We start from the raw sequence: 23254 nt of genomic DNA, 5'->3' as shown, positions 1-23254 counted from the left end.
AGGTGATTTCTCCAGCTTCCAGAGAGGAGCACTGGGAGGCACCTGAACCACCAGCATCTCCCATCTCCACTCTCTCTCCCTTCTCTGTCTGATCCCTTCTGTCTGTCCCTGACATGGCACCATCTATGGAAAAAGCACTGCTCAGGACCTCATTTGAACAGAGGCTCCAGATAAAAAGCACTGGTTCTGGCTGCTCTTTAATGGAAGCAAAGATCCTATTGATTCCTGCAATCTCTCTCTGCAGGGAGCCACGAAATGCTCAGTGCAGAGGAAAGTTGAGTAAAAAGAGAGGGAAAATTTCATTTTCCATTGTTGGTCCGAGCTTTCCTGCATCTCAAAGGCTGCCTGGGTGGGGCTGTGGGCTGTGGAGGGGTGGGGCTGGGGTATGGCAGCTCGGCTGAGCTTCCTGCCCAGGTGGCACCGGTGTCTCTGAGGAATAGTCCTGGGACAGTGTTGCTCCCCTGCCATGGAGATTCAAGCCCCTGCTGCCCTGCTGTGCCTCCTCACAGCGCTGGTGTTGAAGGTGTGTGATGCTCATTAGAATGCTGTTCCTTGTACTGGCTTTTATCACTGCTGGAGCAGACAGCTGGCCTTGGAGTGCTGCCCTCCACGTGAGGAAAAATTGGTAGGCATGGTGGGAGTTTGAGGACAGGTGTGGGCTGTGAGAAACATCCCCCAGAAGGCTCCAGGCGGGAACAGGGAATGGGCACCAGCAGGAACTGCCTGTGCAGCAGCACTGCCCCACAATGGATGTGGCACCAGGGGCAGGGTCACTGGAGAGGTTCCCAGTGATTGCACCTGTTCCCATGCTCTCCTGACGTGGTGCTCCTGCCTGTCCTGCGGCCATGGAGGGATCATAGCACCCCAGTGTGTCCCAGGGGTGGACTGCACTGTCCTGATGCTTTTGGGCACCAGTTTGAAGAGCTGCAAGATGTGAGGTGAGAGCCCTACCTTGCTCCTGGAGCAGGAGTCCCCCAGCCCCTGGAGCTGCAGGGTGACAACCTCACTCCCGGGACTCTCAGGACTCTGCTGGTCTTTCTACAGCTCCCTGCCCCAGTGGCAGCATGTCACCATGATCCACAGAAGCAAGAAATTACCTGGGAGCCAGCTTGCCAGTCTGGGGGATTCTCAAACAGCCTGAGCCTTTTCATGGGTTGTTCCTCCCTAGACCATCCCAGCTATGCCTGGAGCTCCTAAGCTCTGCATCACCCTCTGAAAAGGAGCTCTGATTTAATCTGGGCGGATGCTCCCTCCCAAAGAGCTGCTTTCTTCAGCCCCATAGATATGGGGAGCAGCTTTGGTCATTGCTTTTCACATTGACACGCCTTGCCAGTGGCATCCAGGGAAGATGGAGCAACCTTCAGCAGGGATGTTGGAACCAAGAGCTCTGCAAGTCCACAGCTGCCTTTGGGGGCACACCTTCAACCCAAGCAGCTGGGAAGCTTTGTGAGGACCACCCTTCCACCCTCTGCCCATCTCCTAGACCATGAGGGCAGGAGGGTCTGCACTGCCATCCAGGGGTCCAGCAGTGCTCACTGGATGGCAGGGCAGGGTGATGAAGGAGCTCTGCTGTGGGGTGCTCCTTCCTCCAGGGTATCCTCCTCCTTGGGGTCTTTTCTTCATTACCAGAAAGGGAGGAGGTGGAGGGAGGAAAGTCACAGTCCATGAGAGCCAAGAGTGAATTTATTTCAGCTGGCCCCAGTCATCCCTGTGGCACTCATGGTCCAGTGGGGCAATACTAATTGCTCTATTGACAGTGGGGGTTTAAATTAGATTTAAGAAAGCCTTTCAAGCAGTGGGGATTCTGTCTCTGCTGATAAGGCTTTCTGATAGCACATATGAAGGAGATGATAAAGTCCCTCTTTTCTCTCCTCCTCGTAGGCAGCAAAGAGGAGTTTAGTGCTGACAGGGCACTGTAAGGCCCGAAGGCTTTAGGACTGTTAGCAAGTGTCTGATATTAAGTGACAACTATTTTTTCTTCTCCTTCACTCGCCTTGCTGCCAGGGATGATCTGAAAGGAGGAGACAGCACTCAGTGCTGTCGGGTGCCCAAGCAGAGCTGCCCACACATGGTGCAACACCTGGAAACCTGGGGCTGGAGGGTGTCCTGCACACTTTGGTGCTTCACTGCTCATAGCAGCACCACACCCTGTCCCTGGGGAGGGATGGCATGCCACAGGAGGCACCCTGGATCCCCAGGACTGGGAGAAGCTGTGTGGGCATCTCTGGCCTAGTCTCAGAAGTTGAGAGTGACTTTGGTAAGGGTGTTGTTTCTCCTTCAGTAACGCTGGGGCCCAGGAGGTGCCTGCTGAGAGTGCAGAGGCACTGTGATGCCTACAGCTGGCATCTGCTCTACAGGCACATTACCACACCTCAGCAAGAGGCAGACTGTGACCTGGCCTGCAGGACAGGTGGGCTGCAGTGCCTGCAGTCAGCATCTGCACTCCAGGTGTGGGGTACCACTCACAGCCAGCCCCTGTGGTGCAGGTGTGCAGTACCACCTACGCTCGGCAGCTGCAGTACAGGTGGTACCTGAGCACCTGCTGCTGGTGTCTGCAGTACAGGGGAACTGTAGCAGCTACAGCCTGTGTCTGCAGCACAGGTGTCTGTGCACAGCCCAGGTGTGCAGCACAGGTGTCCCTCCACAGCCTGTGTCTGCAGCCCAGGTGTCCATCCACAGCCCAGGTGTGCAGCCCAGGTGTCCATGCATGGCCCAGGTGTGCAGCACAGGTGTCCATCCACAGCCCAGGTGTGCAGCACAGGTGTTCATCCACAGCCCAGGTGTGCAGCACAGGTGTCCCTGCACAGCCCAGGTCTGCAGCCCAGGTGTCCATCCACAGCCTGTGTCTGCAGCACAGGTGTCCATGCACAGCCCAGGTGTGCAGCAGATGTTCTAGCACAGCATTGACAGTCGCTGTGGGCAGTGCAGTCACACAGCAGTGCCTGCCTGCAGGACAGGTGCTGCAAAGCTCCTTTGGAAGCTTTGCTGGAGGGGAAGGAAATGACTAAACAGAGTTTGTTTCCCACCAGTTCACCACTTCAGAGCCAGACCTCATAATAGCTCCTGGTGGTGAGTTGTCTGATGGAAGACTTTGTCATGGAAACACTAGGTTTTGAAACTACCACTTTTCTTCTGAGGTAGCCACACACTTCTAGAATGAGGGTTTTATTTATTTATCATTGCTGAGAGCAGCCTGTGGAAGGTGAGAGTTGTGGTGGGTGACTGGGGTGCAGCCCACATCCCTCACCAGCCCTGCCCTGGAGCTGCTGTTTCCAGGTGCCAGCTGGTACTCCATTGCTAAAGCTTTGGAGATTATACTAAGGGAGAGCTGGAAGGGATCCATCCCCTTGCCTCCTCAAAAGAGGACACTGGGGCTGTTCAGCAGAAAGTGCTTTTTGCCTGGATACACTGGAATCCCTTGCCTGGAATCCCTTTCACTCCTGCTGTACCCCGCCCAGGACTGTCCTCACCCCATCACACCACAACAGCTAATGCCACATTGCTGTGCCCCTCCAGTCCTGATCCAGCTCAGGGAACACAGGCCTGGAAACCTTTGGTTTCGACTGAGAGCTGCTGGAGGGGACCTTATCCATGTGTGTGTTGAGTTGCCTTCTGCTAAGAGTGACAATGACTGATGCCCTCACTATCCTTGGTATCAAGGACAAGGCAGGGAAAGATCAACGCTTTGCTCTCTCCCCAAGCAGGAGGCTGGGGACAGGGAGGACGGCTCCAGAGCTGCTGGTCCACCACTTCATATGTTGCCTCTCCCCCTTTCTTCCTCCCCAGGCTCCTCTTTCCTCTCTACCTCCAAGAAATTATTCATTACTGGGCAAAATTTACCTTTTGCACAGAAGATTGAGTTTCACACTGCGGGCTTTGCTGTGTAATAAATGTGGTTCCCCTCCATCACCTATAAACTGCTCCCTGCTGCCATGAGGACATAGCTCAGGACTCTGCACACCTGGTCAGCTGCTGCTCACTGGCCTGTGCACCCGAATGCCAGGGTGCTGGCTTTTACTAGAGAAACAGATAAGCAAGCAAATACAGCAACAGAAATTTGCATTGGAAACATCTGCAGAAATTGCAAAGGCTTTGTAATGTGCTTGGGGAAAAAAAATATCAACATGGCTTTGGGCAAAACAGTCAAACAAAGCAAATACTGCATGGAAAATTGCAATTCAAGTGAGAAGAAGTTGGTTTTCTGGCTAGATTTTTGTCCTAAAATAGCTTCTCTCCTCCCTTGTCACAGGGCTAATCTCTAAGAAGGAATGAGGTTTTCCAGGGTGAAAGCAGCCAAATAGTGGATTCTCTGTGCTGTCACTGGAAGCCTCTGCCTGTGTCCTGGCCATGCCACAGAGTCCTCAGGGATCTTATCTGGGTTCCTCTGCTCTCTCTTACTCCACCTGTATCCCTTGAGACCATCAGTGCTTTGGGACAAGAACCATTCCCTGCTACATAACTCTGTTTTGATGCTGGCCTAGGTACATGGGCAGGAGCAGCAGTAATTATTTTAAGAGCTGATGAGACGAGGGAGGAGCAGCAGGGGGTGGGCAGCAGGTGGCTTTGTTCCTTGGCAGGGCCGGGTGATGCTGCTGATGATATTTGCACTGAGCCAAGCTGAAGGCTGCATCAAGGAGATCTCACACTTTCCAAAGAGCAGGCTGGTTGCTGGGGGGTCCTGTCCCTCCTCCTGTCATTGCCATTGTCCCCAGAAATGGGGTGGCTGCACTAGCTGGAGATATCTGGGCTGTAGTGAGGGGAGGCCATGGCCTCTGGTTCCTTGCCTGCTGCAAGTCCTGGTGCCACCCATCAGCTCCCAGGGCTGTAGAAAAGGAATATTCAGTGGAAGGTAAATTTGAGTGTAAATAGGGGGAGTTGGTTCCTGGGTTGCAGGTGGTTTCCCAGCTGCTCAGGGTCCCACATGCCAGCAGTGCCCCAAGATGTGGCATTGCCACCTGCCTCAGGTTCCAGCTGTCACCCACTCCCTGAGGTGCCTCTTGTGATGGCAGCTGGAGCACAGGTGGGGTGGCAGTCAGGGAGCCATGCTGTGGGCACAGAGGGGACACATGGAAAAGGCAGTGGAGAGCAGGCATGAGAGAAGCAGGGGGGAAGAAGAAGAGTGAGTGATAAGGAGACTGTAATTAGCACTTGGCGCTCCTCGCCTAGAGCTGTCAGAGGAAGGTCACCTTCATTATCTCTGTTTCACAGATGGGGAAACTGAGGCACGGGAAGGCAGTTAGAGTGATTTGCTCAAGGTGACCTGTGAGGGCTGTCAGCAGGGTCTGAGTCTTGCCTGTCCATGCTCTGCAGCACCAGCACACTGGGAATGGCTCTTGCTGCCAGCCCTTCAAGTCCAAACCCAGCACTGAAAGATCAGTATTAAAGGACATGGATCCCTTCTCTACCCATCTCCAGGCTCATCCTCTTCAGACCCACTGTCTCCCCCAGCATCCCTGCCCCTAAGAGACATTTGAGATCAGGCCGGTTCAGCTGCACACCAAAATCTGCTCGTGCAATCCCACCCAGCTGCTCTTGCCTTCCCTCCAGCCCTGCAAAGGCTCCCTGTGAGCCCGAGGCCATCTGGGCTCCTGCAACAGTCCTGTTGGGTAATGGAATATGTTTTGCTGGATATTTTTCTCTCGCCAATGGAGCTCCCCCTTTATTTAGGTTAAAATGGATGCCATCTGGCTAATGAGCCCATACTCATGTTCTAGATTAAAAGGCAATCCTGTGCACGGCACTGGAGATTAGAGAGGCTTAAATGGTTTTGAAGGTGCAATTTGCTTTTCATGCATGGTGCAATTTACTTCCTGGTGGGTGGGCCTGCATCCCCATGGCTGTCCCCAGCAGCTCCATCCTGGCTCTGGTCTCCTCTACCAGCCCTGGCTGCAAGAAAATGAGAGCTTGGGCATCTCCAGCCTGGCAGGGCTGTGCAGGGTATCCTTGTAGCTGTTGCTGCCATTTGCCCACTCCTGGAGGGGCTTTTTGGTGCAGGCAGGATGTCTTCATCACCTGCTTTCTTAGCTGTCACCCTCTCCACACCTCCCAGCACCACAGCATCCCCTGGGACAAGGCACAGCTCACCAGGACAGAGTAGCCTCTGCCCCTCTCCCAGCCCAGAGAAATGGGGGACAACTGTGGCCCATTAAGATATTGATGGCAGATGGCTGAGGCTGAGGTCTCTGCTGTGATCAACATCTTGCACATCCTGCAGCATCAACTGTGAACTACCTGGGTGTGCTCCCATCTCCTCAAAACCCCTCTGCAACCCATTTGCAGGTAGCCTTGGCTCCTGGGATGATGCTGCATCTGCCAAGAGAGTCCCACCAGGGACTGGATTTCCTAAGGAAAATGTTGAAAATGAGACAGGGAAGATGGAGCATTTGTGCAAGGCATGTCATCACCTCCAGGCACCTCCCACGGAAAGTGCCACAGGCTATGGAGTGATGAAGCGTGCCCCAGCAAAATGCCTCATTTTGCAGTGAATTTCCCCTTGGCTGCAATGGAGCTGGTTTTACAGTCATCTCCTTGCAGTCCCATCACTGGGGGCTCTCAGCCCTGGGGGCAAACCCTGACTGCTCCTGCCTGTGTTTGCTTCCACAGATGGCTAACCCTGTGCCGTCAGCCTGCTGCGTGGTGCTCGCCGCGGTGGTGGTGGTGTACGCCCAGAGGCACAGCCAGCTGGGTGAGTCCTTCACGCCTCCCTCCCAGGCCCTGGGGGTCCTGAAAAATGGGAATCCTGCTCCTTCAGCCCCTCTCTCCTGGGGGAATCTGGGTGCACCCTCCATGTGTGCCTGATATTATTTATCAGGCATGTTATCACTTCTCTCCATGACAAGTGTCCCCTCCAGCCCATCACTGTGGGGTTTGGGCATCCTTCATCTCCCTCTGCTGATGCCCCTTGCCCTGCCCACAGCTCTCTGTGTCCCTACTGCTCTGGACTCCTTTGGCCACTCTTTTGTAGATGCTGCCCCATGCAGCCTGCCCATGAAGGAGTCAGGAGTTGGGAGGAAGCATCAGCCTGACAGCTCCAAACTCCGATCACCCCTGACAGCTCCATGATGCCTGGACCCACAAAAATGATGGATGATGTTTCATCCTGCTCTCACCTCCTTGGAGTGACTTAATCTCCACTGCCACCACACATCTGTGCCCACCCCTAGCTCACCTCTCTCTGGGTTGGCAGAGGATTCAGGGCTTATTTTAGTGGTGGCTTTAGAGGGATCACCCTTTAGAGTCACTGGTAGCATTGGGAGCTGGAGGAGCCTCACATGATCAGGGGTCTAGGCAGGAGCGGGAGGATTATGAAAGATGGTTGGGTTCTGGTGTAGAGTCCAGCTCTCCAAAAATAGGAAAAAATGGGGAATCTCCAGAATTCCCTGCTTTTTCTGGCAGCCTGTCTGTAGTACCTTTTAGAAGATCTTGGAGGGGAATTTTGCTCATTAACTCCAGTAAAGACATCTATGCATCCTTGGGCTCTGTGAAATTGAGGAATCCAGCCAGAGTGCCCACTGAGCTGCCTTAAATCCAGTTGGGTGGGTTTACATTGCCACAAGCTTCCTTGGACACAAAGCAGCCAGGGTTTGGCAGCACATCCGCATTGCATGGGGACAGCCACTCTCTGGACACAGAAGGATCTCGCTGGCTGGTGTTCCAGGAAGGTCCCCAACCCCTTCCCAGGGTGTCTGCTCAAAGCATTTGGGTGCTGGGCTGTATGTGATGGTGGTGTGATGCTTCCTGCAGAGAAGCAAAGCTGCTCTCTCCTGCTGTGCTTGCAGGATCACTGCCTGGGGAGCTTTAAAGGACCTGGCAATAGGACAGCAGAGCATCCTTTGGATGCTTTGAATACTAACCCAGACCTGCTGCACAGGGAGGTGCACAAAACACAGAAGTGCCAGGTACTTCAGGGTTGCACACGCTTGAATTGTGTTGTCTAGAGAAGAACAAATGCTGCTGCTCACCAGTGAGCAGGACCAGACATTTTGCCACTGACAGCTGGTGCAGAGCTGCAGTGACTGTCACCTTCTGCTCTGTGATACAGCAGGATTCAGGGGGTCAGCAGCATAGCCTCCCATGTCCTCGTGTCCCTCCTGTTTCCCTTGCCTGCCTGTGTCTGGGAGGGAGGTTTCTGGGGCACCAGCTGAAAACTGAAGCTGGAGAGGCCTGTGTGCATCAAAAACTGCCTGAATGGAGTGTGAGAAGTGTGGCAGGGCTCTTCCCATCTGTAGCAGCTTCACTGGGGGACAAAAAAAGAGTACAGAGTCAGAAAATTACTTATGAGACAGTAGGACACCTTCAGGACTGTCCTCAATCTGTCCCTCCCCGGCACCTCTCTGAAATTCCGAGGTAGGCTCTGGGCAGGAGCTTTGGAGCAGCAGATCTCCCTCCCACCCCACCGTGCCCGGCTCAGAGAGGCTGCACACAGGCAGGTCAACACCAGAGACCCAAAGCTTGTGCCCTGTGCCTCCCAGCCAGAGCCCATCCCCTGCCCTGCTGCAGCCTCTCCTCACCAGCCAAGCCCAGAGCTCATCCCCCGCCAGCCGGGCACTGGGGCTGGAAGTGCACAGCAGGAATGGGGCTGGAAGTGCACAGCAGGAATGGGGCGGGAGGATGGATTAATCCCACTGGTGGCAGGGACCCGGTGGAGTGGTGGGGAGATGCTGGCACAGAGTCCATTTATCATGCACTTGAGGCACGTTCGACTTTAATAGCTCATGAAGCACTCTAAGAGATGCATTAGCACTGAATACTTGAGTGAGGAGGATGTGACAAGCTGTTAAGTGAGCATGAGCACGGCGGAGGGAGCCTGGCCACCCTCTCCTGGCTCTCCTATGCACCAGGGTGATTACTGGAGCGTCCTGCAAAGTGCCACATGAATTAATAAAAGCAGCATCAGGCTTGGTGAAGGTGAGGCTGTTCATGTATTAACCCCTCTGCTGCTCACCTTTAGTCCTTCTCCTTGGAGCTGGCAGAGCATCTGTCTGGGATGCAGAAGCCTGGGATGATCCCCACTGTTGGGGGAAGGGAGTGGAGGGGCTCAGAGGTCAGTGGGTTTCTGTGACCTTTGGGGTGACAGAGCTCCCTTGCTTTGCATGCCTGGCAGGCTGCTCAGGTTTCACGTGTATGACACAGCTGGGGACTGAAGTTCCCAGGGGGTGGGAGACCAGAGACATCCAGCAGGGCAGCTCCAGGGGCATGCTCTGAGGCTGGCACTAATGTTCTGGCTCTGGCAGTGCGTTTGGGGTGTCCTGCTGCAGGGAAAGGCAGAGGGGCTATGGAAGAGGGTGTCCAGGACTGTCATCCCCAGTGTATGAATAAACAGCTTTAGATGGGGCTGCCAGATTGGGCCAAGCTGCCCGCAGAGATGGGCATTGCCCTGGACAGTCACAGGGCTCTCCCCATCTGCACAGATCCAGCTGGCATGGAGGGATGGATGTGATGGTGTTCACAGGGGTCCCAGGACGAGGGAAGAGACATGAATCTTGACTCCGCGTTTCAGAAGGCTGATTTATTATTTTATGATATATATTACATTAAAAGAAAATGATATATTATAACAAACACTAAAAGAATAGAAGAAAGGATTCCATCAGAAGGCTAGCAAGGAATGAAAAGTAATGATAATAAAATCTTGTGACTGCTCACAGCCTCAACACAGGTGGCTGTCATTGGTCATCAAGTAAAAACAATTTCACATGCTGGGTAGACAGTCCTCCAGATCACATTCCAAAGCAGCAAAACATGGAGAAACTGAAGCTTCTCAGCTTCTCAGGAGAAAAGATCCTGGCAAAAGGATTTTTCATAAAATACGTCTGCAACAGATGGATAGGAGCTGCAGGAAGAATGGGAGAGCACACAGGAGGCAGAACAGTCAGAAGACCTGGAGAGAAGGGGAGGGCCTTGGGCCCTCTGTAAAGAATCACAGAATGGTTTTGGTTGGAAGGGATCTTAAAGATCATCACATTCCAGTCCCACAGCCATGGACAGCAGCACCTTCACTAGACCAGTCTGCATAAAGCCCCATCCAGTCTGGCCATGAGCACTTCCAGGGATGGGACATCCACTGCTTCTCTGGGCAGCTGTGCCAGTGCCTCACCATCTTCACAGTGAAGGATTTATTCCTGATATCTAATCTAAACCTACTCTTTTTCAGTTTAAAGCCATTACCCCTTGTCCTGTCACTGCACGTCCTTGTGAGAAGTCCATCCTCATGTCTCTTGTAGCCCCTGTATGTACTGGACAGTCATCCCAGAGCCTTCTCTTCTCCAGGCTGAAAAACACCAAGTATTTCAGCCTTTCCTCATAAAAGAGGTATTCTAGCCCTCTAATCAACTTCCCATTATTTTGGATAGCTCAGTTTTCCTTCCTGTGCTCTGTTCTCCAGGCAGTGGCTGCTGCCAATTTATTTCAGAATGGAGGAAGGTGATGGGGGAAGCTGAGCAGAGCATGGATGCGATTGCTGTCTGCTGTGACACTCACGCCTTTGGTTGTCCAAGGCCTCCACTCTGTGAGAGCAGAGCTGGTGGGGGTCCCTGCAGTGCAGTGACCTCCTTCCTAGCTGGGTCTGGGTTCCTTCAAAGGTCTGGGAGAGGTCACAGCACAAGCTTTGGGGTTTAACCCAAAAGCTCTTATGTGGGAAGTGTGCGAGTGGCGGAGATGCCTCACCACATGTCAGGCTACAAAATGTACATGCATGGGTGATTTCAGCTTCTTGTACTGAGTGCTGTGACTGCCTGTTGCTGGATTTACCTGTTCTTATTAAACTCAATGCTTAAGGCAGTCCTGGGAAGAGGGAGCTCTGCTGTGACCAAGGTGTCTGCCCCATCCATCAGCCCTGCCAGAGTTATGTCCGCATCTGTCCCAGATTGAGATTTCTTTGCTTTTAAAAGAGGAGTAATTCTGCTTTATTGATCCTCACCTTGCTGAATTAACTCATGTTTAAACAATAATTATGTTTTCACCCAGGAGAGGAGACAAAGAGATAAAAGGCTCTGGAAATGAATGCACTTCAGATGTCACATGCTGGGGTTAATTTATTGATGGGTGAAGAAATTCCCATCTCCTCTCTTCCTCACCAGCTACAAGCAATTAGCCCCCATCATTCCTCAGCCGAGGAAAAGAGAGATTTTGTTTCATTGCTCTCCCTTTTTTCCTGCTCTCTTAAGCCCTGACTAATCTTTTGCAGTCGGTTCTGCTGCAAAGCCTCCCGGGGGCTCCAGTTTGCACATACCTTGTTAGAAATGCTGCTGCAATGACAAAGCCTGGACCAGTAAATAGCCTTCAAAATGCACAGCAAAGCCAGGCAAATTGGCTTTTCAAAGAGAAACCAGCTGTAGATAGGAAAACCTCTTTCCCCTTCTAGAATTGCCCAGCCTTGTCTGTGTTGCATTTTCAGGCTGACAGGGGTGTGACCAGCTCTTTCTGAACTCTGCTTCCTCCACGTAAGTCAGCCCATGCCAGGGAGGTGCCATCTGCCTGGCATGCTTAAACCAGACACTTTGAATTTGGAGGTGTTCTCTGGATTTTCTATGTAGGAGATGGTTTGTACATTCACACCAGGCTGTGTGGTTTTTTTGTAGACATCTGTGTAGGCTTTGGTTGCTGTGCAAATGCAGTTGAGTTGAGGTGACTGGATTCAAGAGGTGTGATGGGGTGACCTTGTGCATGCATCCTAAGATGGCTCTGCAGGACTGCTATCTACATCATAAGTATATTTGAAGAATCTCCTCTCATCTCTCCTCTCTCCTCTCTCCTCTCTCCTCTCCTCCCCTCCTGGCACTGTCACAGTGTCCTTCAGTCATGCATTAAGTGACCTGACAAACATCTGTCATGTGTTGTTTGTTATTGCACCCATTCCCCAGGGTGAGTTGCGTGTGCAACAGAGTGATCTGGAATTTTTGTAATTGCCCAGGCACAGGCAGTTTCTGGGGCAGGCGAGGCCAAAGGGACTGATAGTGTGTGCAGAGTGGCTGGCTGGGAGGCTGGAAGTGGTGCCTTCTTCCAGGCTCAGCCTGGGGCCCCTTCAGGAAAAAGCTCTGTCTACTCATTACATAGCACCCTCCTACCTCCGTGACACCTCCTCCTTCTGCCTCTGGCCAAGTTTTGCTCTCAGCACTGCCGCTTTATCTCCAGGTGGCTCCTGACAAAGCCTTATCAGTATTGTTCTCCCTCATCCTGCATTCTGCCAGTCTGACCTACATTCGTCCACTGGAGATGAATGGACTTGTGTTTGGCTGCATAAAACTCACGCTCATGCCGAGGGAAGGCTCGTATATTAACTGCTCTGGACTCTGTGTGTGATGGACTCATCCCTCCCATTATATACATCAGCCCTTGTGTCATTGGCAAACTTTGCCAGCAACAGTTTTATGTTGCCTTCAAGATAATTGATAAGACGAGTGATTAGCAATTGGCCAAGAACATATCCCTGCGGGACCACACTGGGAACACCCTCCTGCAATGATGATTCCCCATTAACAATTAATTCCCCATTAGCAATTACATTTTTTAATCCTTCCTGTTATAACTCTGGATGCTCTCATTATCCAGCTGGCTGAAAATACCAGCCTCACTTCACACTGCAGCCCCATTCAGCAGAGCCTGCTTAAATCATTCCGAAGGCTGCCATTCAAGGGCAGGCATCTGCTCTCTGCCTCCTCTTGCTCATTGCTACTCACAGCTGAGTTAGCCCAGGCTCATGGCCATCCGCTGGGAACCAGCATTTTCCCAGTGGGATTACTGCATCTGCTGGGGGACAATCTGCTGGCCCATCCCATGCTGGCCAGAGGTACAACCTGGCTGTAATTCAAGTTGCCCTCTGATGTCTTTCCAAGGAGGGTCCATCATCTCCACCCTTGAGAATTCATTACTGTGATGGTTTTCCCACTGCCTCCCCATCTTCCCTGCCAGCCCACAGCTGCAGGGAAGCAGAAGAGACAGCAACCCCACCTGGAGGGACACCCCTGCTGCAACCTGTTGGACTCTGCTGCACATTGTTAGGGTGTTTAAGTCCCCTTTGTTGCTCTGATCTTCCCTGGTGAATATCAGAAGAAGAAGAAGAACCCCAGACCCAAACAGGCACAAACATCTGCATCCTCCCCTTTCCACTTCTACCTCTATCTCTGTTCATGAGCACCTGGCTTTTATTTTTCCTTTTTTTCCAGCACAAGATGCATCTCCCGAAAAGTTCTCTGCCTGCAAAATAAAAGAAAACAGCAAAAATAGCCCAAGGTCCTGGAACAACTTTTTCTATTACTGGACATCCCCCTGAGCTCGAGTAGATTTCCTGCCCAGACACAGAGTGAATTACGGCCAAGCTCTAGGCAGCTGACCTTGTGGTCAGCCAGAGCAGAGGCTTGCTAATAAATGTGGTCAGCCCCTACCGCAAACAGCCTATTTTTAGTGCCTGTGCTTTCTTGCCCACTGCCTCATCACTCCACAGGTTCCAGAGCCGAGCATCCCACAGGGGTCCAGCCAGCAATGCAGGATAGCCCTGTCAGGAGCACATCTCAGGCTTGCTCCTCTCTCCTTGGAGCTGGGAAATCAAGAGGGTTCATTTCCACAGATTGTCTGTTAATTTTGTGCTGCAGAGAGTCGCTGGTGCGCGGCACAGCATGGCCTGTCCTGCTGGGACACACTGCTCGTGCCTGTCAGACAGGGATTGGAGAGCTCACAGCTCTTACCTGTGAGTGAAAAATAGCCACAGGTCAGCAATAAGATTGATATCCTGTAGTGCTAAGTGCTGTCAGATGCAGGAGGTGAAATGTTCTAGAAGTGCAAGTGGGGGAGAGAAGGGAGGGACAGGAGTAGAGGGATTGGCAGTGAGGTGAGAGGAAACACAGCTTGATGGTTCAGGGCTTTGAAGTCTTGCTTTTTGCAAGTTACCAAAGTTTGTGTACATTGTGAAGAAGCCGCCTGCTTTCCATGTACAATTCTGTCTGGAGTCACTGGAACTGAATTTGCCACTTTCTGGAAATGGAAGTAGTTGTTTGAAATGGAGCTGATGAAATTCTGGAGTAAAGTGGAGATCTGTCCCACGTGAGCCATCCAAGAGCTTGGAAGGAAACCTAGCTGGCAATATCTGTGATGCTAGCAAAAAAGGGAACCCTTCCCAAAAATAGGTCCTGTGTATTGAAGCAGATCACAAATCTGCAAAAGAATCAAAGACAGAAAATAAAAAAGAAAACACAGCTTTAGAGGGTAGATCTATCAGGCTTTGTACAAGCCTGTGATCCCACAAAACCTGTGAAAATAGTTAATGTCTTTGGTGAGAAGAAGAAACTGCCAGGAGGATCACAGTCTGCCAGGACTCATTAGTTCTGCCAGTGTTAAGGAAAAACATGTCTCAGTAGTTTCTTAGGCTTCATTACACATCAACAGACAACAGAGGAGGAGGAATGGGATTTGTAGTCCACCACCCCGACATCTGGAGAAGCTTCAAGTGGAGGAATTCTGCTAACACAGGGCAATGCTGCCACAACCCCAGGGGTGGGGACAGGACCTGCCAGGCTGTGGCTGTGCAGAGAGGGCAGAACTAAATTTGTGGATCATCTACATAAGGCCAGAGAGTCCTTGCCAATAAATCCTTGTTGAAACCCAGTGCTGAGCAAGGCCTGCTTGCTGGGGAGAGGCTGTGAGGAAAGGTTTGGATTTCCTTCTTGGCATGGCATCGTCCTGTTGTATGGAGCAGTAGCATGGCTTCCTCTGCTGACACGTAGTGGTAAATGGACACATTGCCACAGCAGCTGGAACCCCCAAAGGCTGATAGAAGCCAAAATCTCATTTGCACAGATTTTCAGCCCTTAGGAAGCTGAAGCCCAGCACAGAGGGAATAGCCATGGACCTTGTTCTTTACGTGAGCACTGACTGCTGAAAAAGAACTGTGTCCTGTCAAGCACTGAGCTCCTTTTGGTGGCGGAGAAAGCAATCCTCATCCTTTCCTTACAATCTCAAAGGCTTGCAGAAATGGAAGATTGCATAAAACTGTAACAGGTGGAGTGGAAACCTTCAGTGCTTCAGGGATTTGGCTTCAATTAGCCTCCAAAAGCTCAGAAAGGTCTCACCTCAGAAGTCACATGTGGCCATCCCAGTGAACCAAGTATCTCATATTTCCAGAGCAGCCTGCTCCCACCAGCCCATGTGTCCAACAGAACTTGGACTGAATGTGACGCTCATTATTTATCCCATTTGAAGAGTTTCCAGTGTCTGAAGTCCTGGATGCTCTGAGACTGCAAAGCCAATTTCCAGTCAGGCTCAAAGAGCAAAATGTGGCAGCCCTGAGGGCAGCTCTGGGCACCACTTGTAGGAGCCCACAGCCTCAGCAGTGGGTGCTACCAATCCTCCACAGGACATGTCACAGTAGCTGTGTGTAGCAAAACCCAGGACCAAAAAGTCAGGAAAGGCTGAGACATTCAGGTCCTGCACATCCATTTGTAGTGTTGGGCATGGAATCACTTGCTGCTGTCTTCAGCCCACCTGTGACACATCTGGGAGCAAGCAAAGCCCTGGATAATGGAAACACAGGCTCAGCAAGACTTTGAGTACAAACATCATCATCTCTGCTTCCTCAGGATTTTCTGGGGTGGGAACAGAGCAAAGATACCATGGAGCATATTCAGGAGTGCAGATGCTGGGACACAACATCCACAAACCTCTGTTATCAGGGTCCTTGGTGGGGTTAATTTCCCTGAGCAGACACTGTGCTTCTGTGGAAAGGGAAATAGCAGATTCCTAATCAGGCCAGGAGGTGCTGGAGTGTAAAAAGTATACAGAACAACTTGCAAGATGTGCAGTCTGTGCTGTGGATTAAAAGAGCGTCTTTCAGGATAAGTGGCCTTGGGCAGCACTAAATGGGGTGGATCCATGCAGAGAAGCCAATATAATTGTGGCATATTAAAAGGAGAAAGAGAAGAGGGATTGAGGAGGGGTGGTGGCAGGCTCGTTACAGAGGGGAAAAGCGATGTGTGTCACCTTGTAATGGCTGCTCCTGGAAGGCCCATCAGGTGGAGAAGTGAAGTGAAACCACAAGGCAATTGACAGTGATGGAGGCAGGAGGGGTTACAGCAGTATTAGTCCTGTAAGAACCATTGATCTCTTGGTGTACAATTTGCTGGAAAAGACTGCTATACAGGCTCAGCTGTTAGCAGGTGCTAATTGAAGCTGAGCAGTCTGGAGCCTCATTGCACTGCCTTCCCTTGATTAGAGCAACACTGGGGAGGCTGGTGCTGGGGAAAGGGATTTGTGGGTGTGATTCACAGCACGGGGATAAAACAGCCTTCGTCTCTACTTAAGACAAGAGGAGGGGGATAGAATGTTCTCCGTACACAGTTGTGTGCACCTGTGTGCAGGGAGAGTCCCTAGAAAGACATATCCACTTTTCAGCTCAAAATTCCCTGTGGATGGGACAAAACCTCACCTCAGGGTGCACACAGTTGACAGAAAGGTAGTGCCTTTCATCCCAGGTTCCACACCTCTGACCTTCCTAGCTTTTTTGTTTTGCAAAGCCTGCAGCATTTCCCCCAGACCACACCTGTGTTAGCAGATTTAAATCATTTGCCAGTAGCCAGGCTCTTAGTCATCCATTCTGGAGCTTTGCAAAACAGCCAGAGGTCTACAGAGCTGATGCTAGAAAACATTGACCTGCAAGGTCAGGAGCCTGTGGCATTTCTGCCAGCCAAGACCTCTGTGCTTTGTAGGCAGAGGAGAGCTGGCACCATCACACTGAGGGATTAACTGGGAGGCACAAGCAGGGCTGCAGCACGTGGCCCATCTTGCCTGATTCCTGCTGGATTTGCTGAGGTGCTATGAGGTGTGCCCACAAGTGCATGCATTTCTGATGTCCAGGCCTTGGGTGTGCTGCTGAATAACAGCTCTGCTCACAGGGGGATGGTGGGGAAGGGATGCCCTGCTCCTCCAAAGGGCACTCCTGTTCTCTGGAGAAAAGTCCACTCCATGCTCAGCTGGTCTCTGCCACCCACAGTGATCCTACACCTGCTGCCTCCAGTATTCAAACTGAAATAAAACCAAGGAAGTTGATGAGCATCCCTCACAGATGTAACAGAGTTCCAGGGGGGGATCAGGGTCTTTTCCTTGAATGAATGGCATGAAGGGGAGCTCACAACAGCATCACCAGCTAAAAACTGGGGTGGTGCAGAGCATACACACAGGACTCCACTGCTGGGAGCTTGTCCTCATCAGCCCCACATCCATTCATCCATCCAAGTGAGGATCTTCTCCAACCAGGTGGTTGGGCTCTGTTCATCATCTGCATTGTTTATGCACAAATCCTCTCCCAGAGGGAGTGTAAATTGAGCCTGGAGTGCTCTCAAAGGGATTCTCATCCACAGCCATGAACTCGAGACTGCACAGGATGAGTCACAGAGAGCCTCTGACTCCAGGGCCAAACCACGAGCCCTGGCAGGTTGGACTCCACTGAGTTCGTGGCTTGTCTGTGCTGTGGTGTGGTAGCTCCAGCTGAGAGGATGCTGTGCAAGGGAGAAACCGAGGCACATGGGAGTGAGAGCGTGTTAAATCCAGAAGCTAATATCTGTCTGTCTAGACCTTTCCTGCGATTTCCCATGGGAAGCTCCATGACTGGCTATAACTGTGAGCCTGGAGACCTGCCACAACCTGTGCCAGCTGCTGGGACAGCTGGAGAGGCTGGGTGCAAAGTGATGACAATCCAGTGATGTGATGGGGAGTGGTGGGAGGCTGTTGCACCCAGCCCTTGCCTTCCTCTCTTCTCATCACTTTGGGCACTAAGGCAAAGGAATTTGCTCCTCCTTGGTTTTGGAGGGTGCTTGTGCTCTGTCTCTGGCCCCACACAAGCACCCTCCTCTTAGTCTTGCTGGGTGTAAAAGCTGTGCCAGCTCCGTGGTTGCTGTTGGCAGAGAGCCTTTAGGGATGCCTGCAGGATGCCTCACTGCTGATTTACAGCTGCAGCTCACCAGGGTCTGCCCCAGTTCAGAGGGCTCCTCCAGCTCTCAGCTCTGACACAGACATGCCTGTCCATCCCTCCTGGTTTGCAAACAGAGTTTCTGTTGTTTTCAACCCAAGTTGCTGGAGGCTGATCCTTGCTTTTATGGAGTGTGAGCCCTGAATATTCAGGAAGCAGTGCTGAAGTTGGTGTGACCATGGTTGGCAGGCTCTGGCCCTTAATTAATTAGCATTGATTGTACTTCCAACAGTGGAGGAGGGAGCTGCAGCTCAGGGAAGCAGTGAAGTGTTGCAATATAATCACTGCAGCTATTTCCACGCTGCTGGTTGGTGCTCTTCAAAAGTTACCTAGCTGCTTCATTGGCAGCATGGTAGACAGAGAGGAAAATCCCAGGGGGAGTAGTAGCAACACAGGACTTTGGAAGCTGTCATTTTCGAGGAAACATCTGTCTGTATGTCTGTGCAGGGTTGGGGTTTTTAAAATGTCTTGGTTTTTTATTTAAAAAATATTTATTTAGTTATTTGTTTGTTTGTTTGTTTTCTGGTGATTGACATTGCCTTAGCTTGACTCAGCCTTTTCAAAGGTGCTGTTCATGTCTTCTGCATGGCAGCAGGGTCAGTTCACCCCCGGGCTACTAAGAAGTGCTGTTTAAGAAGTGGGATGTGCCTTATCTGACAGGAAATTTGGAGCAGGTTGCAGGGCTCGGTCAGTGACTTTAAAGTGGGAGTTCCTGCCCCATCTGAGCAAGATACCCCATGGACATCCCCTACCTCTGTGCCAGTGAACCCACTCACTCTGTAATCTGGGCAAATCCAGAAATGCCACTGAGCTCTCTGAGTCTGTGGGCTTTTGTATCCATGATGCATTTCTTTCCCCATATTTTTGCAATTTTATTCTTGGCAGCTCCAGAGAGGTGGGCCTGAGCATCCTTCTATTGATCTATGAGAAGGACGTTGGGATGCAAACCCAGAAGGAATACTTCAGGATTTAGGTAGACAGATTTAATCCCTCCACATTCTTCATTGTGCCCTAAATCACAGCTCCAGAATGAAGAACCTCACAGCGAGAGCTGCCATGAGCACTCACAGCTCTTTTATTGCTCTTACCTGGTGTTACAGAGGTGTCTCCCAGCCTGGTGAATACTGAACCCTCCTGAAAACATTCAGTGCCTTTGATTTGTGCTGTGGCATGGGGCAGCAGCAGCTCCCAGGTGTAGGAGCGTCGGGGGGTAGGATGGTTGAGACGGACGGAGACGAGAGATCCCTGAAGCCAGGTCGTGGAGCTTGTGGTTTGTTGCAGAGGGCCTGGGTGCAGGGCCCTGCTGGGAGCTGCCAGCCACAGCTCAGAGCAGGACTGAGAGAAGAGAGGGGTAGAGAGGATGAGAGGGTAAGAGAGTAAGAGGGTAAAAGCATAAGGGTGTAAAAAATGTAACAGCATAAAAGGGTAAGAGAGTGAGGTTCCTGTTACAATACAATAAATCTTCTTCTGTGTTGAATATTCTCATTCTCTATTACAATATACAAATCCTATAGCATTTACACACAGCCCATAGGAATCATTACATTACCATACTGTGTTACATTTTAAACCCTAAAAACTCCTCTTTGGACCCCTTCTGCCAAGCTGGCAGGGTCTGCTCTGACCCTTGGACCTGTCTGCAAGCAGAGGGTATTGTTTCATCAGAAGAAGATTATCTTCAGCTGGCCACACCATTGTTTTCCAGTTGTTCAGTAACTGAGGTATCTCAAAGCTTGCTTTCATTTCAATCTTGCTTATAGTTTCTATATTTTCAAAATCTTTTGCCAGACAATCATATTTATAAGGCTTTCCTCTTTCATCTTCCCCAACACACAGGCTTGTCCCTGCACAGCCCATAGTCCCACAGCGTGCTGGGCTGGGACTGTGTGCTGCCAGCTAGGACTGTGGGGATCTTCCTTTCCCACATAACATGTATGCACAGATGCCTTGCCAGGATTCTGGAAAAGCAGTGCCAGGGCTGGGTGAGGGGTGGGAAGTGCATGTCAGCAGGGAGAGACCTTCCAGTCAAGCCTGGTAGCAGAAGGGATTAGTGGGTATGGGCTGTTGGGTGATTTAATTGTGTTTTCCTTCCTCCAGTGAGTTTGCACCATTTTTCTTAACTTGCTTAGCCCTGAGGAGTTTTTAGTGTAACCAGTATTTATGGAAGGTTTTTGCTTTGGTGCCTCACAGGGAGTCACTGGTGTGCACAGCAGCAGCCGTTTCACAGCCCCACAGTGCTGCATCCCTGCAGTGCCCTAGTGCTGGCATCCCGAGGGCCATACAGGGGTCACAGGTGGATAAAAAGGCACCAGCTGAAGTTAATTCAGTGCTTTGTGGTTTTGTATTTCAGCAGGGTTAGGAGAGCCCCACCAAACCCTGCTGTCTATGTACCAAGTGTCATAGGATCACATGAAGGAGGAAAACCAGAGCCTAGCTCTGATGAAAACAGCTCTCCTGGGCCAGTCATTTTATCTGCTTTGGGGACTTGTTCTCCATGTGTAAGACAGGGAGAACGATGCTCTCCCCATTTGTCTCACTCGGTTGTCAGATCCTTGTGGCAGGAGCTGTATCTTGCTGGGTGCCAGCACCAACCAGTGGATGACAGGGTGGCCATCCACAGGGGGCTGCAGGCACTGTGAGGGTGTGAGTGCTGAGGAAGAGCTGCCTCCATCGCCTGTGCTGGAATCCTGTGCTTCCCATGAGGGGCATCTCCATCAGGGAGTAAAGCACTGGCTGCCAATCTGTCCTGGGCAAAACTGATGGGGAGGATCCTCAGGGGAGCAGTTTTCTGTTAAGTCCCATCAACATCCAAATGTTTTACAAAATCATATTTCTCTGTCAGGGGAGATAAAAAAAGAGATGAAGCGTAGTTGAAAGAAAGTTATCTTTTGTCTGCACTCTGTCTTTTTGGTGTTTTTCAGAAATGGTTTGGTTCTTCACTTTGAATTGACACCCCCTTCCACCTTAAAAAACCAAATGTTTTGCAAAGCTTTTTGTACAACTCAGTACAGAAATTTTGAAAAACAACCCTAAAACACATGAAAACCTATGGTTTCCTCCTGAAGGAAGGAACTTGGCCCTTTTGGTGTGTTTTTCCTCTTTAACAGAAAATATTTCTAAATTTTGGCTTTCGCCCTGGTGGAGGCAGAGCAGCATTTTCCACTTCGTGGCACCCTGAGCCTGCCCTGGCCGTGCCAGAGCTGGTGGGGGGGGCTGCAAGCACGGGATCCTGGAGCAGCAGGGGGAATCTCCTCCGGCCCATTCCCGCTCCCGTGGCCGCTCTGCAGCCGCTCGTCCTGGGTGGGCTGCAGGGGATGCTCTTATTGCTGTGCTCCAGTTTTCCTCTCCATAACCTCAAGCTGGAGGTGGGGGAAGCGTGGCTTGCTGCTTGTAGCTGCTTTCCATGCATGTGTGCATAGATTTGCACTGATTTTCTCTCCTTAAGGACTTTCTGGTATCCCCCCTCACAGGCAGAGCATGTGGTTGTTTGCAGGCTTCTGCCTCTGGGCAATTTCCTCCTCCTCATTACTACCCTTCAGTCCCTCATCCCTTATCCTCTTCCTGATGGAGACAGTCTCTCACAGCTGACTCATTTCAGAGATGTTTTTTTCACTGCCGAAGCCAAGATTTTTCTCTCTCCCATTGCACTTCGTCTGGAAATGGGAGGAGGAAGCAGGTTTTGGGTTTGGTTTGGGATTTTTTTTTTTCAGCAATAAATAATTTCTGAATGCTGAAGAGGCAGGAGAGTGAAGCTGGCGTTAGGCTACATTGAAATACTCCATTTGTTCTGGGAGTCTTTCTCCACCCTCCTCCAGAAAGCTTCCTCTAGTGTTTAATTTTAAAGCAAGTCATTATTATTTTTTGTTTTCTTACTTTCCAGAGGAGATTCCTCTATTATTTTGGCTTGTCTGGAGATTTCTATGTACACCAGAATTTTTTTCCTTGGCTTTTCTTTACTCTTTGATTTCTTTTCGCCAGGGTTAAAAGCCCCAAGTCAGCAAGGTACTTAAACACATGCTCAAAGTTAAGGCCTTGCCTAAGTGCTTTGCTGACTTGGAGCCAAAGATATTTTCTCAAGTCCTTTAAATGCTTCAGAACCTGAATTCAAAACGTTTTACAGAAATTCCAGATTTCAAGTATCTCTTGTGCTAATAATAGTTGTAATTCAGTACTGCCTTCAGATGACTGGAGCTGTGGATATGGCAAGCTTCTGAATAGTCTTACTTTCAGAAAACATGCATCCCTAAAATCTTCTGCTTCAAACCCAAGAGCTCTCCAGAGAACAGGGCACACTTACTTGTATTTCAGTCAATGAAACATAACTGGCCTTTTAGTTGTTTTGCAGTAAAACACTTACAGCTTTTAAACACTGAAATTTAGGAAATAATGCCCAATTGGTTCAAGAATGAATATCTGCTCCTGAGCTAACATTTGCTTATTATCCCCAATGAAGGCAATAAAAAAATCTGCACCAAACTGAAGACTCTCTGACATGGCAGGATCAGTAATTGGAGGTTAGGAGATGCTCTGAAAGGCAGACTGGGCTCCCAAAAGCAGCGCTGCTCTCTGCTTTAGTCAGATGGATGGCAACAAAAGTGGTATGGAAAGGGAACAGCAGTGGGTAGACAGGCAGGAAAAGACTGTGTCAAAGAGGAGGAGAGGGAGGGGGAGAAGGAGAATGTATTTCTAGAAGCAGAGAGGCCTCAAATATCAAATAGAAATTGCAGCAATATTTTTTGGGGCTCTGCATGATGAAGCCATGAGGGTTCTGCATGATGAGGCCACCAGCCAGCCAGTGTGAGTTGCTTTGGAAATGCTCTGGAGCTGCTTAATGAAGAGCACCTTCTTCACAGGTTATGGAAAGGGTCCTGGACATTGGTGCTTAGGGCACCAACAAGGGAGCAGGGCCAGGACTCAGTTAACAAGTGCTCAAGGAATTGCATGCTCCCTCCTCTGAAAGAACTCTGTGATGCTGCTGAGAATGGGACCAACTCTGCCGAAAGCTCCTGGCTCACTGGCCTCATCTTAAGCTTCTCTGTCCTGAGTTTGTGTGATCTCCTTTGAGCTTCTGCACTGTGCTTTGCAGATAGATGCAAACGGGATGTATCCAATTTATGATTCTGTGATATGTGCACATCTGTTTTACTAATGATCTTCAGAGGTCCCTTCCAACCCATTCCAAGGTCCTGTGATCTGCACAAGAAGGCATGCAAAGGCTCTGTCTGCCCCAAAGCATTGAGCACTTTCAGTCCCCTGCTCTCTCATGGATCTACTTCTAAAACCCTGTCTCTCCTACCTGCT

The 23254-nt window shown here is 50.7% G+C and overlaps 1 protein-coding gene across 7 annotated transcripts in view; it reads left to right on the top strand.

Annotated features, from left to right (window-relative positions):
* CNTFR (ciliary neurotrophic factor receptor) overlaps window positions 1-23254 on the top strand; it is a 201769-nt gene that overhangs the window by 111765 nt on the left and 66750 nt on the right. For all 7 annotated transcript variants that reach the window (XM_071425695.1, XM_071425693.1, XM_071425690.1 and 4 more), the window contains one exon: window positions 6604-6685. In XM_071425695.1, coding sequence (XP_071281796.1) covers window positions 6604-6685 — 82 coding nt within the window. The remainder of the gene's footprint in view (window positions 1-6603; window positions 6686-23254) is intronic.

This window comes from Agelaius tricolor, unplaced genomic scaffold, assembly GCF_023055355.1.
Source record: "Agelaius tricolor isolate 1412-34295 unplaced genomic scaffold, bAgeTri1.0.p SCAF_4, whole genome shotgun sequence".
Classification (NCBI taxonomy): Eukaryota; Metazoa; Chordata; class Aves; order Passeriformes; family Icteridae; genus Agelaius; species Agelaius tricolor.
Note: the sequence above shows the minus strand (reverse complement) of the source record. Positions and strands in the feature narration are given on the sequence as shown.